The 15,072-nt window shown below is 39.8% G+C and overlaps 1 protein-coding gene across 1 annotated transcript in view; it reads right to left on the reverse strand.

Annotated features, from left to right (window-relative positions):
• The window catches only part of CPXM2 (carboxypeptidase X, M14 family member 2), a 79,303-nt gene that overhangs the window by 1,016 nt on the left and 63,215 nt on the right, over positions 1 to 15,072 (reverse strand). Inside the window, exons 7-12 of the mRNA XM_075107636.1 lie at positions 14,216 to 14,339; positions 12,526 to 12,722; positions 11,477 to 11,656; positions 10,183 to 10,480; positions 6,082 to 6,221; positions 5,467 to 5,566 (exon numbers count right to left, since the gene is read on the reverse strand). Of these exons, the coding sequence (XP_074963737.1) occupies positions 5,467 to 5,566; positions 6,082 to 6,221; positions 10,183 to 10,480; positions 11,477 to 11,656; positions 12,526 to 12,722; positions 14,216 to 14,339 (1,039 nt within the window). The remainder of the gene's footprint in view (positions 1 to 5,466; positions 5,567 to 6,081; positions 6,222 to 10,182; positions 10,481 to 11,476; positions 11,657 to 12,525; positions 12,723 to 14,215; positions 14,340 to 15,072) is intronic.

Raw genomic sequence — 15,072 nt, forward strand, 5'->3', positions numbered from 1 at the left:
TCGGGGCCTGGCATTGGTCACCAGAGAGGAAAGATCAGCACCTGCCCCTCCTCCTGCCCTTGGGAGGGGGCTGCAGAGCGCCATGAGGGCTGCCCTCGGCCTCCTCTGCTCCAGGCTGAACAGACCCAGGGACTTCAGCCCCTCCTTGTACAGTTTCTCCTCTAAACCCTTCACCAACTTTGTGGCCCTTCTCTGGACACTCTCCAGTAGCTTTATACCCTTAGTGTCCTGTGGTGCCCAGCACTGCCCACAGCGCTCGAGGTGAGGCTGTACCAGCGCAGAGTAGCATCACACGTACCCCTCCTCGTCCTGCCAACCTCACAAAACACACCTGAAACGTATTTTCCAAATGATGAAAAAATGACAATGGGCTTCAACCTGGCCTAAGTTTTCTCTCCGTTGAAGTAAAAAAGATCCTGAGCCAAAGGGTCACCTTCTAATTGTTAGTGATTCCTGAGGGGTATAAAAGACATTCCCCAAACTACTGCTAAGTTACCAAGGAAGAGAAGCTCCAGTGGAGTACCCACATCACACTCAGGATGCTGGTTGGACAGCCTGGACACATGCATTTTAGTGCTACTTAATATGCAGAGAGTGTGAATGCATAATGTCAACTCACAGATCTAAGCAAATATCCCCTTCCATAAAATCTTATATTGAGTGTTATTACACTAATTTTCCTACTAACTATAATTCATCAGGATTCATAACCACTTGCTTACCTGGTAAGTGCATGAAGAGAGCTCCTGTAATCCACCAAACCTCTCATGCATAAAGCAAAACGTATTTTAACACCTTGTTGAATCAGGACTTTGTTTTCTTCTTTTTTCCCATATGTGATCTCATGTTACCCATACGTACATAAGGATAGTTTTAGACTTCTTTTTAAATATTATTTTAACTAGAAAGCGTGCTTAGCTGTGGGCTGAAAAAGGTGAAACGCTAATATCTAAAATTAGTTTTGCACTCTATCCAGGGAAAACCCACTATGGAATGAAAGTGCATATTCAAATATGCAATGCTGAATCTAAATAGAAATGCAACATCTCCTGTATGAAGAGGTCAATTTTTTTTTAAGACTGATAAGAACTGGCAACCTGATTATAACTAGCCTTGAGTTGTTTGCAGTGCAGGGTATTGCAAAAACTAAAGAGGATTTGGATAAAAATATTACATCTGCGAAAAGATCAGACCAGCTAGCCTCTGTTTAGAGAAACATGATTTTAATTTAGGGCTTGATAAAACAATGAATGTGTTTGCAAACAGCAAGTGTTAGCAAAACAGCAATATCAATTATACCCTGATATCGCCATCTCTGAATGCAAGTGTGAAATAGTGTGCAAGTAGCACACCCAGTCAGGTTCGTTCCTGCCCAACAGCTTGCTCAGGCTTTTCTTCAGCCAGTTTGACCCCACTTGGTGTGATGAATAAAGTTCACATTTCCTGTTTCTCAGGACTCAGGCATTTTTCTGAAGGGCTCTCAGAGAAGCTCTTTATTCAGTTCTCCCTTACTATTTTGTCCATTGGCACCTTAATCAAAACACAAAGCTGCCCAGGTTTTTTTAATTTATCCCTAAGGGCTCATTTTTAGCTGTAAATGCTCTGGCAGTACTAGAGGGCTGGCAAAAGGCTCTGTATCACCCTGTGCGTGGCTGTGAACGCATCCCTACTCAGAGGCTGGCTTTAGTCCCTGGATTTCAAAACTGACCCACATTTTTCTGACACATTTAATAGCCAGTTCATCACAACCCCGCACACAAGGCCAGAAAAAAATCTACACATTCACACACCACCAGGAACTTATTACAAAGCTGGATATTAAACTATTAGCAGCATGCACTTTACCTCCTTTGCATTTACAAGTAAGTAGACATTAGTATATCTGTCTGCTGTCATTGCCCAGAATTTAATACCAGACTAAAAGGTTTTTTTGTTTGTTTAAAAAAAACAGATTAAATGTAATAGGTAAAAATTTCAGAGCAGATGGCAAGAGAAACAGAATGTTAAAAAACAGATAAATTTAGTAAATAATAGGTTTGCTAAAAGAATAGGCTCCAGTGGAAGCAGGCTGGAGGCAGACAATCTCCTCCTATTGGGTCTGGAAAAGAATTGCCATGTCTGCTTAGATAAAATAACAATGTGTAAAATACAAAGATAATATTATTATAAATTAAACATGTCAGATGGCTCCATAAACACTTCAATTAAAAGGAACACTCTTTGAGCCTGGTAGGACAGACCTTTGCTACAATTTAGTGTCATATTTACACTTAAATGTACAAAATTTTACTAATATAAATACAATATAAAAATCTAAGCTAATGCTCTGTTACCTCCAGGAAAGCTAGCCATAGTCCTGCACACCCAATACATGTAGCAACTAAAATTTAACTTTTCTTTACTGAACAGACAGCCAGGAATGAGGCTAGAGTTATAATACCAGAATTATGCTTAGTTAGACTTATGTTATTGAATATTACTAAACGCTGCTTCAAAATCTTTGGGTTTTGTTACATACTGTATACTTAAAACATATGAAAGATTCTAAAATATTCATAAAAATTTCTCTGAACATTGTGTGAAGTTAAATTAATTATGCTTTATTGCGAAAATCACACAGAAATATGCATCCTCCTTTGGAGTCTGGCACAGGCTGTAATACAGAACTATTTCACTAGAAGGAAACTGTGTATTTCTTTATCGAGATTTGCTTTGAGATTTTCAAAAAGTGCAATTATAGGAAGCAACACACAAAACTGCCTTTGCACCATGGGGAAAAACGTGTCCAGGTGCATTTGGGCATCCAATGGATGAACTCTTTTACAAAGGTTATCTGGTAGAGCACAGTCCACATCTAACTGTAATAACATGTAGTCACTCAGACTTAATCAATAGCTACATCTGCATCAAGAGAAAATGGAATAATTTTCAACAAAGCTTTTATTCTCAGAATCAATGACTTCAATTAGCCTATTAATATTGTTAGCTTAGTGTCAGCAGCCCTCTCTTCCCATAAGATGTATTGTATGTCCAAGAGAAAGTTAAAAAAAAGTGCTTTCCATGCACTTTTTTGTCCACAAGAAGCAGCAGAGACATTTTCTCAAACAAGTAAATGTTATTAGAGGGCCTTTACAGACGACATTTGTCTGGCTCTGCGGGGTAGTTGACCACATTAATGTACCAAAGAAAAAGTAGATACCTTACTGCTTAGCTCACTTTAAACAAAACCGATATGAATAGAGATAGTGGCCATAATTCTTCTCCTACTTTTCATATCAAGGCAACTCAGAGGTTTAAATGGATACCTTTTTCATTTTAAAAGGTATAAATCAAAGAAGAATGCTGACAATTTGCCTTCTCTCTCTGGAGTTATATGTGTCATTTTAGCTTTCTGGCTTCAGCACAAATCCTCTAGTTTCAAAGACTAATGAGACATACGCTGTTATCTGTATAATATAGAACAAGCCAGAACTTTTATGTTCCCATCTACAAAGTGATTTCCAAACAAGAGTGTCAGTTTAAACGTCTCATTGAAAAGAAGAATTAAAAAGACTGAACCAAGTACTTTTTCCTGACAAGTGCAGATGGCCTTGCACCACAGAAGCTCAGCTCTAAGTCTAGATGTAAATAGAGCTGCAATATTCCCTGAACGTTACAAGGTGGATTCTGGGATCTTTCACATTTATTATGCACACCACTAGGACTCATTTCCTAGGACTCCATGAAGACAGCATGTTTGCTGTCTTCAAACTGTTGATTTTTCTTTCATGTGACAAGCCAGTGCACTGAGAGCTGGAGATTAATCACCTATTGCATGTACTTGGCCTCACCCAGAGTAATATATTAATTCTGTTAACAGAGTAATACAACCTACAGTTTATGGCAGTCTGTCAAGACTGCCAAGACTTCCAAGACAAGGAAAAACAACTGATTACATTAATTCCTAGAATCATTTCCCAGTGGGCCCATTTTGAAATATTTAAGGCAGAATCATTATTGCCTAATTAAACATCTGTCATTCCATGTTTTACAACAGAGAGACAGTAGCACTGAAACAAAATTCATCATAAACTAAGTTAGATATTCCAAGATTTATCTCAGATAATCTACTCAGATTTCTCTCAGATAATCTAGCTCAGATAATCTACTGTAGCAAACATTAAAGGTTTGGAAGTCTCTTGGCTAAAGCTCTGTGTTATTCCATAGCCTGAAATCAGTTTACATGGCAAAGCATGCCATACTGTATCTCAGTGGCAAAGCATGTGAGAGTGGCAGCAAATGAAAGGCCCTGAATGCCAGTCAGGATGTGAAAAATACATAAAATTAGTGTTCCTGCTTCTAATATTGAACCAAATCTAGAGTATGCACCAATATGATTTGCCTGATTATTCACCATGATGTTACTTTTCCATAGACATCCAAGAGAAACCTTGTTAACCTCTTGCAGCCAGCACTTTGAGTGCAATCACTAAAAACTCCTGCTGACAGCTTGTTTCACTATTTCTTTCTGCATGCTCCTCTCCTTGCTATATCCCCTCTGCTTCTCCATTTAAGATGACTGCGTGTCTTAAATCATGGTACAGTACCTACATAAACACAACGGCCATTGGACACAGTCCCGCCCACTACCTGCCAACAACAGTTTTCAGGTATTACTATTAATCCTGTAATTGGCTAGAGTCTGCTTAAAGCAGTTTTTACTTAGTGCCATAACTACTTTCCAGGCCATTAAACAGGCTTAGAGTTTACTCTGAGTCTACGTATCTGTGTCTGGGTATAGATCGAGACTGTGCTAACAAGGCAAAGCGCCATTTATGTTGATTTTTTTTTAAACTATACATGTTGAAAAGTAATTCTCTGGGCTGAAATTCACCTGGAGTGTCTCTACTGAGCCCCATTCAATGATCTTTTATAAAGATGTGATGTTTTGCAGAAGACTCCTCAGGTTGTAGAATTCCCCTTTCCCTGCAACAGCTGTTCCTCCTCTGGGCGAAGCTCTAGATCACATCTCCAACACTTTCACAATCCCATAACTGTTAATAGCCAGAGAAACACTCTTTGCCCAGACCAAGGCATTACCTACACCCTTGTTTTTCAACACTGTAATTATTCTGGGTTAGATTTGCACTACCTTTACATGAGAAAAGGAGCAATAAGAATTCTTTAGACACAGCCTTACTCAGGCTATTGATTTTGGGCAAGTGAAAGGCTATTTGCTCGCTACTTTAGAAGAGGTGGAAAGAGGAAGAGGGGCACAGAGGAAAGCCACAGTTCTGTTCTTGTCTACGCGGCTGCCTCATGGAAATAAGTGACTCCCTCCTCATGAGCCAGTCCTGCAACACCCTCCTTGGACTGTGCACTATCTGCTGGCTTTTCTCAGAAAAGAGTTCAAAGTTGCAATGAGTTTCTGTATTTTGTTTTTAGACCTTAAACTTCCTTGTTTGCACTCATGTTTTTATTTTTTACCTGTGCGAATGTCATGGTTAACACCTTCTACTGAAATAACTGCATTGGGGAGTCCCTTTCCATGCACATCTTTTACTATGCCTTTGATGCCTCGATGGACCTATTGAGAGAATAAACATATGAATATATATTGCACAGCAGTGAAAAGTACTACCATTAGAGAGACAGAACAAATAATTAATTCCGTATGTGAATTAAGTGCATTCTATTCCTACTTTATGGTTCACACAACTTTGAAATATCATTATTAACCCAGTACCAGCCTTCCAGACATTAGCTACTTCTGAATCAGCTTACAAATTCTGTTAGGATTCCTGAGGCAAATTCAAGAGAAAAATAAAACAAGCAGACAAAGCAGCAGACATAAGGTTTTGGGTTTTTCTGGCTGTCATTTCTAGCAAGCTTTGCCCTCGTGTCAAATTTTAACAAGCTTCGTTATTTTGTCCTCTTAAGTTAAAAGAGCCTGGCTGAAGCGATACGCCAGTATTGCTTATAGGTGAGGTTTCTACCACAAACACCAATAATCATGTAATTAGTGATGCAAGAAAAAGATCAGAAACCTTAAACTCCCTTTCAATCTGAAAGGAGTCATCATGTTATTCTTCTGTCGAATACCTGTTCCATAAAGACAATCAGGGACTCGCGGTTGTTCTCCCATTCTTCGGGTAGCTCGCTCTCGTGGGGATACTTGTCACAGCCAACGTAGATGGAAAGCTCAAAGCAGTTTGTGTGCAGATAACTGAAGTCATTTATGCCTGTCAATAGGAGGTAAAAAAGAAACAATTTTAATCCTCTTTTAATCTATTAATCAGATCTGATTATTTTATTCAAAGTAATATAACTTATTTAAACAGAAACCGGGTATTTTTCTAGCTCAGTCTGCAGACCTGGCAGGAAAAAAGTTTTTTTAGAAATGCACCAGAGTAGCATCAGAGCTGTACATTTAACAGAACAAGGCTTTCTAAAGACAGAGTCCCATCAACACGTTCAAAACAGAGGACACAAGACTGTGGCACGGCGGTGCGGGCCACTGGGTCAGCCCAACACCACATCCCCAATTCCTTTGCTGCAAAAAGCAGTGTCCTTCTGCCACCACAAAACTTAAATGAAAGAGAGATTTAGCAGAAAACAAGCAAACAACTTGAAACACATTCCAGATAAAGTTTTTATGGTATTGATGAAGAAAATGGGGGCACGCCCTTAACCAAATTTATACAACCCCAAAAGCCAGGACAGAGAGTATTGGGCACTCAGCCACTGTCATGTAAAAATGATTTATCAGAACAATTGGTGAGATAGTTTCTCAGTCTAAATGTTTTCCCACGTAAGTCATCTAAATGATAGGAGAGCCAGAAAAATCAAGGTAGTAATAATTCTTTTAAGTTATATATGTTGTATGTTGTCTTGTAAGTAATGGAAATATGTCTTCTGGGTTTTCTCTATTTTGGCTTTGCAGAGGACTGGAATCTGCTCCGCTGCTCTGCAATAGGGATTTCCATTAGAAATATGTCCTAATCAAAACCCAGGAACCTCAGTGCCTCTGACCTCTGAGGAGCTGCAGTTTAAGTCTACATTACAGAGAGTGCTGTGACCTTTGCAAAGGCCCTGAGCACTGAGAGCAGAATGTGTTTAGATACAGATCACAAACATTTCCATTCTCTAGCTTTCTCTCCTGATTCTCATTATTTTTCCTTTGGGAAATTCCATTTCTTAGTTCTCCACAATCACACAGATAACATGATACTGTACATGAACACTAGAGGAAGAAATGATGTGAGCTTTGTTTCTTATTCCACCTGCATTTCTAATAAAATAATATTATTATTTAAAAAAACTTTATCAATGGTCACTAATTGTTATATTTTAAATGGCAAAGATTAGCAGGAAATGCATTCACCAAGTGCTTCTGATTGAAAAGAGCTAACCCCCACCCCCAGTGCTGTCCAATTACCATAGAGCAATAGTCAAGTATTTAACGAGCCCTCGGTGCCTTCTGGATGCAGAGCAGGAGGATTATATAATACAGATGTTAAGCATTTCACTTTCGTTGATGAGGAAAGCCTAAATATCAGACAGTGGCATATGCTACTCTGCATAAATGTGCTTCCCCTCTGAGAAGCAGCCACAGTTATTTCCCCTCACATAATGCCTTGCATCCTGATCAATATATTGTGAAATGTTTTGCAATGCACAGTAATTGCTCAGTTTTAATACATGTATTTAAGAAAATGGGTTAACATTGCCAAAAGCAACTCTGTGTAGTGTCTGAAACACGCAAATCCAGCCTTGAAAACACTGGAAACAAAATGAAATTCATCTGCTCTTTGCCTTTGTGCGGTTCACCCAGCACAGAAATATTCTATGTAAAATTGCTGAAGAACTTGCATTCATTGCAGTCCAAAATATGTGCAGGAGATAGTACGGCTGGGTTTCAAAGGCATACAGAGGTGTTTGATATCCATGAAAGATATCCGTGGTGCATATACTTATCTAGGGACTCTTTGGCACTGAAAAGGCATTAGAAAAATCCCTTACAAATTTTCCCATGCCACAAGCAGTGAAAGGTTTATATGCGTGATCACTGCGAGGCCAGGCAGCAGGTGGATGAGGAAGGAGAGGATGGGCAGCTTCAAGTTGTGCTACAGCCAGGAGGTGCCACCCACACCAAAGGGAAGGTGGGGCAACTTTCTGCAAGCAATATATTGGGGTGTCACCTTCAGGTCAGATATTAAACAAGCAGGGGTTTAGGAGAAGAAATTGATCTAAAAGGTAAATAAACAGAAAAAATAAAAGAGTCAGCTATACATCTATACAGTCATGGAATTATAGAGTGAAATGTCATAGGGGAAATCTGTCTCCAAATCTAGAATCATATTTAGACCCTTTACAATGCAAGGTATCATTGGCTAACTATCAGCTGCAATACATGTATATACACATGCATACATATATATCTGCAATAAAAATCACTCTCTTCCATTTGTCTTTGTAGAGAAGAGCTCTAAAACCATCCTGCAGGTTGGAGACTGAGCTCAAATGGAAATTGCATCCTTTGAGGTTTAGTCTGGAGTCCAAAGGGTAAAGTACCAAAAGCAATATTCTAGTATTTTTCTTAAAGACAATCTCAGAAGTCTTATTATAATGGAAGAGAGCAGGATGTAAAGTATAACGAGAAAAATCATAAAGCAATAAAACAAATGAGATGAACCAAATCCAGGATGCAACTGTTACTAAGAAATCAAGATACTATTCAGTGTCTATATTGTACATCATTACTTAATGTAACTTAGTGCGACAGCTGTTGGTGACATGGCCAATGCCATCTTTTCTGGATCGATTCATAATCATGTTTCTTATAGTACTTAGGAAAATTATACTCATAAATTAGCTAATTAAGCAGTCAAGTTAGAATTCAGAGGTTTTATCTTTTTAGAATTTGCAGAAATGCATAGAAATGTAGTCAGGCATTGGCCTTGTGATCTAAGCAGTTCAATCTTACCCACCTGAATTCACCCAGCACTTTTTGACCTCCTGAAAAAATATTTGAAAAGTTAATTCTTGGCTCTAGCCTTTAAAGGCTGGCCAGCATTAACTTTACATGGGCCAATGTAAAAGCCATAAAAGTTGTGTCCAAAATCTAGAAATGTTTTTGTAGTGAAAATACCTGCAAGTTACAAACAAGATCCAGCTCCCAAAAAACGTGGTCTGCACCAACGCTCACTTGCATCTGTTTGCCATTACTGCCGTAGTCGTTCCTATTCCTGTTCACGTGAAGGCAGATGCGCAGCTCAGTTGTTAATTTCACAGAATACATTGGCTAACTGATGTACTTATAAAAACCAAAGGTTTTGAGCAGAACTGTGATGAATCAGCAGAGTGCCTGTTCCAAGTCTGCTCGAAGTGCACACCCAAAGAGATAACTGTGCCTGTTGCTGTTAAAAATGTGCCTCTAATCGGGCTTTCCTAGAAATTGATGCTTTGTCTGCACTACAGGACATGGCTTCCCCTTTGTGCTGCTTGACAGGATGACGGGCTTGGGCATATGGTGAATGATGCAATCTGCAATTCATTCTGGCAGCAGAAATGCCTATGGAGCCTATGCTAAGTTTAAGTGTAAGCATGTCCAGGTCTTTTAAAAATAAGATGGTAGCAGGCAAGCACCAGCTTTTTATGGCATGACTTACAACTCAAAGTGAACGTGAGTGGGGGCTGATCTGTGGCTGAGTTCAGTGAGCAGGAGGCCAAAATAATGATTTTCCCATCCAAGGGCCACTGGAGTCTCTTCCCAGGCTCCCACGGTGGCTTGGGAGTTGCTGCTTCGGCTCTGGCACTGGTTAGCACTGCTGTTCGGCAGCATTTTTCTGTTGGCATCCTCTGAGATGGCAAAGGCTGACAGGTTCCCCCCAGTAATGGTTCAGACAGGGTTCGTTTTGTCCTGACAAACCATCTTGAATGTATAGAATCTATAAAACTAATATATTGCATGTGTACTTTTGAAAACCTCAGTAGTAAACGAAATGGTCACCAGGTATTAGTCACAGAGTCTCCTTCAACCTCTGAAACCTGATGAAATGCAATGAACGGACTTTCATGCAGGGGAATTCTCCTCTTAGTGCACATGTTTTACCACCACCATCACTGCAATGTACACCAGGCAGTGACGGCATTATCATATTTAGCAAGGCAATGTTAACTGCAGTTTCTACAGACACTTACTTCCAGCCACAGTATGCCAGGAGGCTCCGTTAACAGTGCCATCCTCCTTTTGGAAATCCTCTGTGTGACATGCTCTCCTTCTTGCATCTGTCATCAGGCGATGAGTGGAGGCATAAGAATATGCAAGCCAGCGAAAGACATGGTCGTCTGGGGTAGGTGTGTAATCCTGGGTTTTCCACATGGATCTCACCATATCGTAGGGGTACGCCACCACCAGCTCTCCTCCCTGCAAATTGCCACCCAGCACAAAAGGAATTTTTTCCATCCATGCTATTATTGCTCGTGTCTCCACTGCCACCTGGGAGAAGAAGAAACATCAGCTTTGAGTCAACCTGTGAAATTCGATAGTATTCCTTCAAAGGTAGGCCAGACGCAGGAGTCCTGCTGCGAGGTTCTTAGCAGGGAGCGAGTAGCCAGCACAAGAGATGTGGCCAAGGAGAAGGGCTTCTTTAAATTACGGTGCCTGCCAGCCATGTTTGGGAGGTCACCAACAGCCCACAAAAACTAACAAAACCTTAACGTTAGTAATTTACGCAGCAGGAACATCTATGTAGAGTGAGGCCGAGAGCAGCAACAGAGATGTCAGACCATGACACTGCTCCCCCTACCACTGGCTGAAATTAATTTTCTAAATAATGGATTTTAAACACAAATATTTCAAAAGCCCACAGAACTGCCACAGTTAAGTGCCTTCCCCTCCAACTAAGGGATTCTCAGCCACTATAAATAGTTGCCATTATATTTAAAAGGCCATACAAAAAAAAGTTAAATTTTTGGCACTGTGTTCCAATAAATGACTTTAGCATAAGCCACTACATTGGTTCTGCATACTCCTCACTGTCTGCTGTGTTATTTCAAACAAGAACGTCAAGAAAACCCAGGAGATATCTGTATGGTGACTGAGTTTGCAGAGAGCTCATCTGCACTGCAAAACTAGGGAGAAGCCTGAGTCGCAGGACTGAGCCCTCCAGTGGGTTTCTCTTTGTCTACCTGTTGCTGTCTAAAAGTTGGGTATCAAATCTTGCAGGTTCTCACAATAGCCCAGGGAAAAGAAGATCCTCCGGGAAGCAGTTTCTTTCCCAAGGGCTGCCTCTAAAATACAGGGGTGAATAGTACTTTTGTGGTATATTTTTATTCCTATTTACTAGCAAGGAAGCCTAGAAAAATAGCTTAGACCAGGTATGTAACTTCACCTAAAAGTCACTTATTTCTTGAGAAATGTTGTAAAGCTCACTTTTTTCAAACACACCCTCCTCCCCCGCCTTTGTGTTCCCCTCCCTCTGGTCTTACTCACGGTGGCATTTTCAGACAGGTACCACTCAGGGATTGGGATGTGATGGTTTGGAACTTTTCTTTTACTCTTCTTCTGATCTTCAGACTCCCACAGCAAAGAGTTTAAATCAGGGAAATTATTGTTGATGTCAATGCCATCCTGAGTCCATCGTCCTAAAGACCAGCCACCTAATTCTGAACCCTTAGATTTTAACAAAAAAAAAAAAAAAAAAAAAAAAAAAAAAATGTTCAGAGTAAGACAACCTGTGAGCTCTCAGCCAAGTGTTTGGGGATGTGTCAGAGGTAATTTTATACAGAGAAATGGAAGGATGAATTATTTAGTTAACTGAAATGAATAATTGGCTTTTTTTTTCATTTTATATGAAACCTTGAAAGAGGTGAAGCAAAACTCATGAAAAATTACTTGGGGTTAACCAAAATGTTCTGGTTTGTTTTCAAGGTTTCTATTTAAGACTGGTTTTCCCCTGGGTTGCAATGGAAATGGCACATATTCCCTTCCACAGCTGTCGGTGCAACTTCTGTGTTCCGGTCTTCTACAGACTGCCCTGGAAGATTTTCCAGTGCATTTGACCAGCCCCCGCAATTTTTCCTCCTGGTGCCTGTCTTCTTCCAGACTGAATTATTACAATGCCCAACACATTGTGCTCTCCTTAAAGATGTACTATTGAATTTCAGCAGTGGAGGAGTGCAAATTTTCATGTGCTTAGCTTGGTTTGTCACGAGAAACAGACTGCATGAATTTTCTATTTTCCATAACGGTGTTCCCATTGGTCTCTGTACCTCAGTATGGCTTGTTCTGGCGGTCTTTTGTGACCCTCCTTTCCATACACCTCTTCCTGTTAGCCAATGTCACATAGAATACTGTTTCTCTCAGCTTTTGTTCTGGGTGAGATGTTTCAGTAGTTTATGTTTGCTTTAACATGTTTATTTTTTAATTTATTTTGATTGCTTGTAAAATATGATCTTTGAAAAAAAAAATGACAACAGGAGCATGTTTCATTAACCTAATAAACCAAAAACAATTCCTTGATATGTTCATAATCATGTTACCGCTTTATATGCCTTGTCATATCCATCCGGGTTGATTGAGGGGAGGAGGTGGATTCTGGTGTCCTCAATGAGATGTACAATGCGTGGGTTCCCAGCCAGGTATTCCTGACACATGAACTGCATTAGCAAAAGGATTAGCTCACGCCCAAGGACTTCGTTCCCATGAGCTCCTGCAATGTACCGGAATTCTGGTTCACCTGTTGAAAACACAGGGGGCAGAAGCATAGTCAGGGCGGCAAATCAAATACCTGGCCAAATTTAATTGATGTCAATCAGCAACATTCCACTTAAGGAGAGCTGGAGAAATGCCTTAACTGAAAAAAATGATAGGTGAGAATGTAACTGTACAGAAACAGATAATTACTTTCTGTTGCTATTTTAGAAGAACAGGCTTATGTGCCATTGATGTCTAAAGCCACTGTGTAAAACCTCCAAACCCATTTTCCATTAAACAGATTTTTAATGATACTCACAATTTCAGCATGCTACAGGTAGATTTTAAAAGGTCTGATAGTCTAAAAATAATGTGAAAAATACATTGCTGGTAGCTCTTTGGGACAGATGTTAAGGCTTTTAAAAGAACAGTCAGTAACTGTACACTGTTGATCTCTGAGTTCACACACTCCTTCTCCTTCACTAATCAAAAAAACAGGTTCACATATATTTTTCAAGGTTATACTGAATACCACAATACTTGCACTCAGCTACAAAATACTTCAGAGGTGATTAGGAATGGTTCCAGCTATTAAAAAAAAGGCCCATAATTTAGTTGTCCTTTGTATGAATAACACTTGCAAACATTGACAGGACAGACGCCAGCAGGCCAAGCTCTGGCTGCTGGCTGGATCCACCCTCCCAGTTTGGCCCGTGATACACTCCTTGCATGCATTCTGCATCTATCCCAGCTAAAACCATGACACTGCAGAACTCTCAAAAGCAGGTGAGTGGGCAAGGCAGAGTAGATGAATTAATCTGGTATTAACATCTGAGATTCAGAGACTGCAGGCTAAGGTCAGCCCCAAGACTACTGAGAGATTACATCTATTTTGCTCCATTCTTTATAGCAAAGCAGAGAAATGTCTTAGGAGCACGTCGCAGCATTCTTCCTTGGGTGGGACGAATACATATTAAGGTATTTATGGACATGGCAAAGCACAAGACACTTTTATTCCAAGAGCCGCCCCAGACACTATCGTAGTGAGATCTTCATTTTTTTTCCACAGAAGGACAAAGACTGAATGAGTTTCTGTTCTAAAGAATCATATCACTGTAGGAAATTATGCCCCAATACTCATCAGTGAAAGATGATTTGGGAGATTTTACCTGTCCTTGCTTGCGATGCATTCACTCCATATAAAAAAGGTAAGTTTCTATCCAAAGCTACATAAATCCCCACAACTAAAACCCATTCACCTGTACCAAAAATCACTTTTATTTTGTTGTTGTAAAGAATAAAACTTATTATCATTAAAGAATTTGATCCCTGATTCAAAATGCCTTCTATTTGTGCTCACCCTCCTCTTCCCAATTTAGCACTGAATTTCCTCCCACATACATTTGAAATCTTTGCTGTTGTGAATATAATTCCATCAGTGATAATTATTGCAGATACAGAGAATGAGGATAAAAAAAAAAATAAAAGGCCAAATCCCAGCACCCTTCAACAGATTTAGTTAGACTAAATCCTAACCAACTTCGTGTTCTCCTGGGTTGTCAGAAATCTCCACAGCATACAGCTTTAGTCCTTGGTTGCTTTTTCCAATATTGTAAATTCTTGTGATATTCGGGCACATTTTATTCACAGTTTTCATTAACTGCCAACAAAAAAATGACATATGGTTAGACAATGCAGAGTCAAAATATATCCATTAGTAATTATTTCATTCCAAACTGGTTGTGGCAAAACCTCTTCATTTTCTTTTCTGATTATTTCTTAGTTGTAAAAGCCTTATGTTTAATTCATGAACTACAGCTCTACTATCACACAACATAATATTTGTTCAGCTGGAACAAGCTGAATACCGTCTGCAGAAACATCACAGCATAGGTGAGGTTCAAGATCTTTCTTACATGAGAAGTATTTGTAACATTATCGCAAAACTAAGGACTTGAGGGCAGGGTCCAATAAGAATAAAATGAACAAAAACATTACTGTGATACAACAAACACATCTGCAAAACCTTGTGCAGTGGAAGACAATTGGTCATCTTAGCACTTCGCTCTACAGCCTCTGTGATTTACTGTAACTGAGTGACCTGAGGTGACCCAGGCTGTCAGTGGCATGGCAATGCATACACATTAAAGGTTGCCACAGACACACTCTGACAGGCACTCTCTGGCCAGTAAAGGAGATGTCTCTCTGCCTTGCCCTATGCAGCAGCAACTTAATTCAAAACAAACTGAGAGAGACTGATACCATCCATTTAAACACAGTTTTCCCAATGAATTCTGATTACACCCGCCTCTGCTGAGGTAGAAACTGAGCCCACCCTTCTTGATTTACAATGTGAAATCTCACGTGGATAAATTATTAGTAAAGGCAGCATT

This window comes from Phalacrocorax aristotelis, chromosome 12, assembly GCF_949628215.1.
Source record: "Phalacrocorax aristotelis chromosome 12, bGulAri2.1, whole genome shotgun sequence".
Taxonomy (NCBI): Eukaryota; Metazoa; Chordata; class Aves; order Suliformes; family Phalacrocoracidae; genus Phalacrocorax; species Phalacrocorax aristotelis.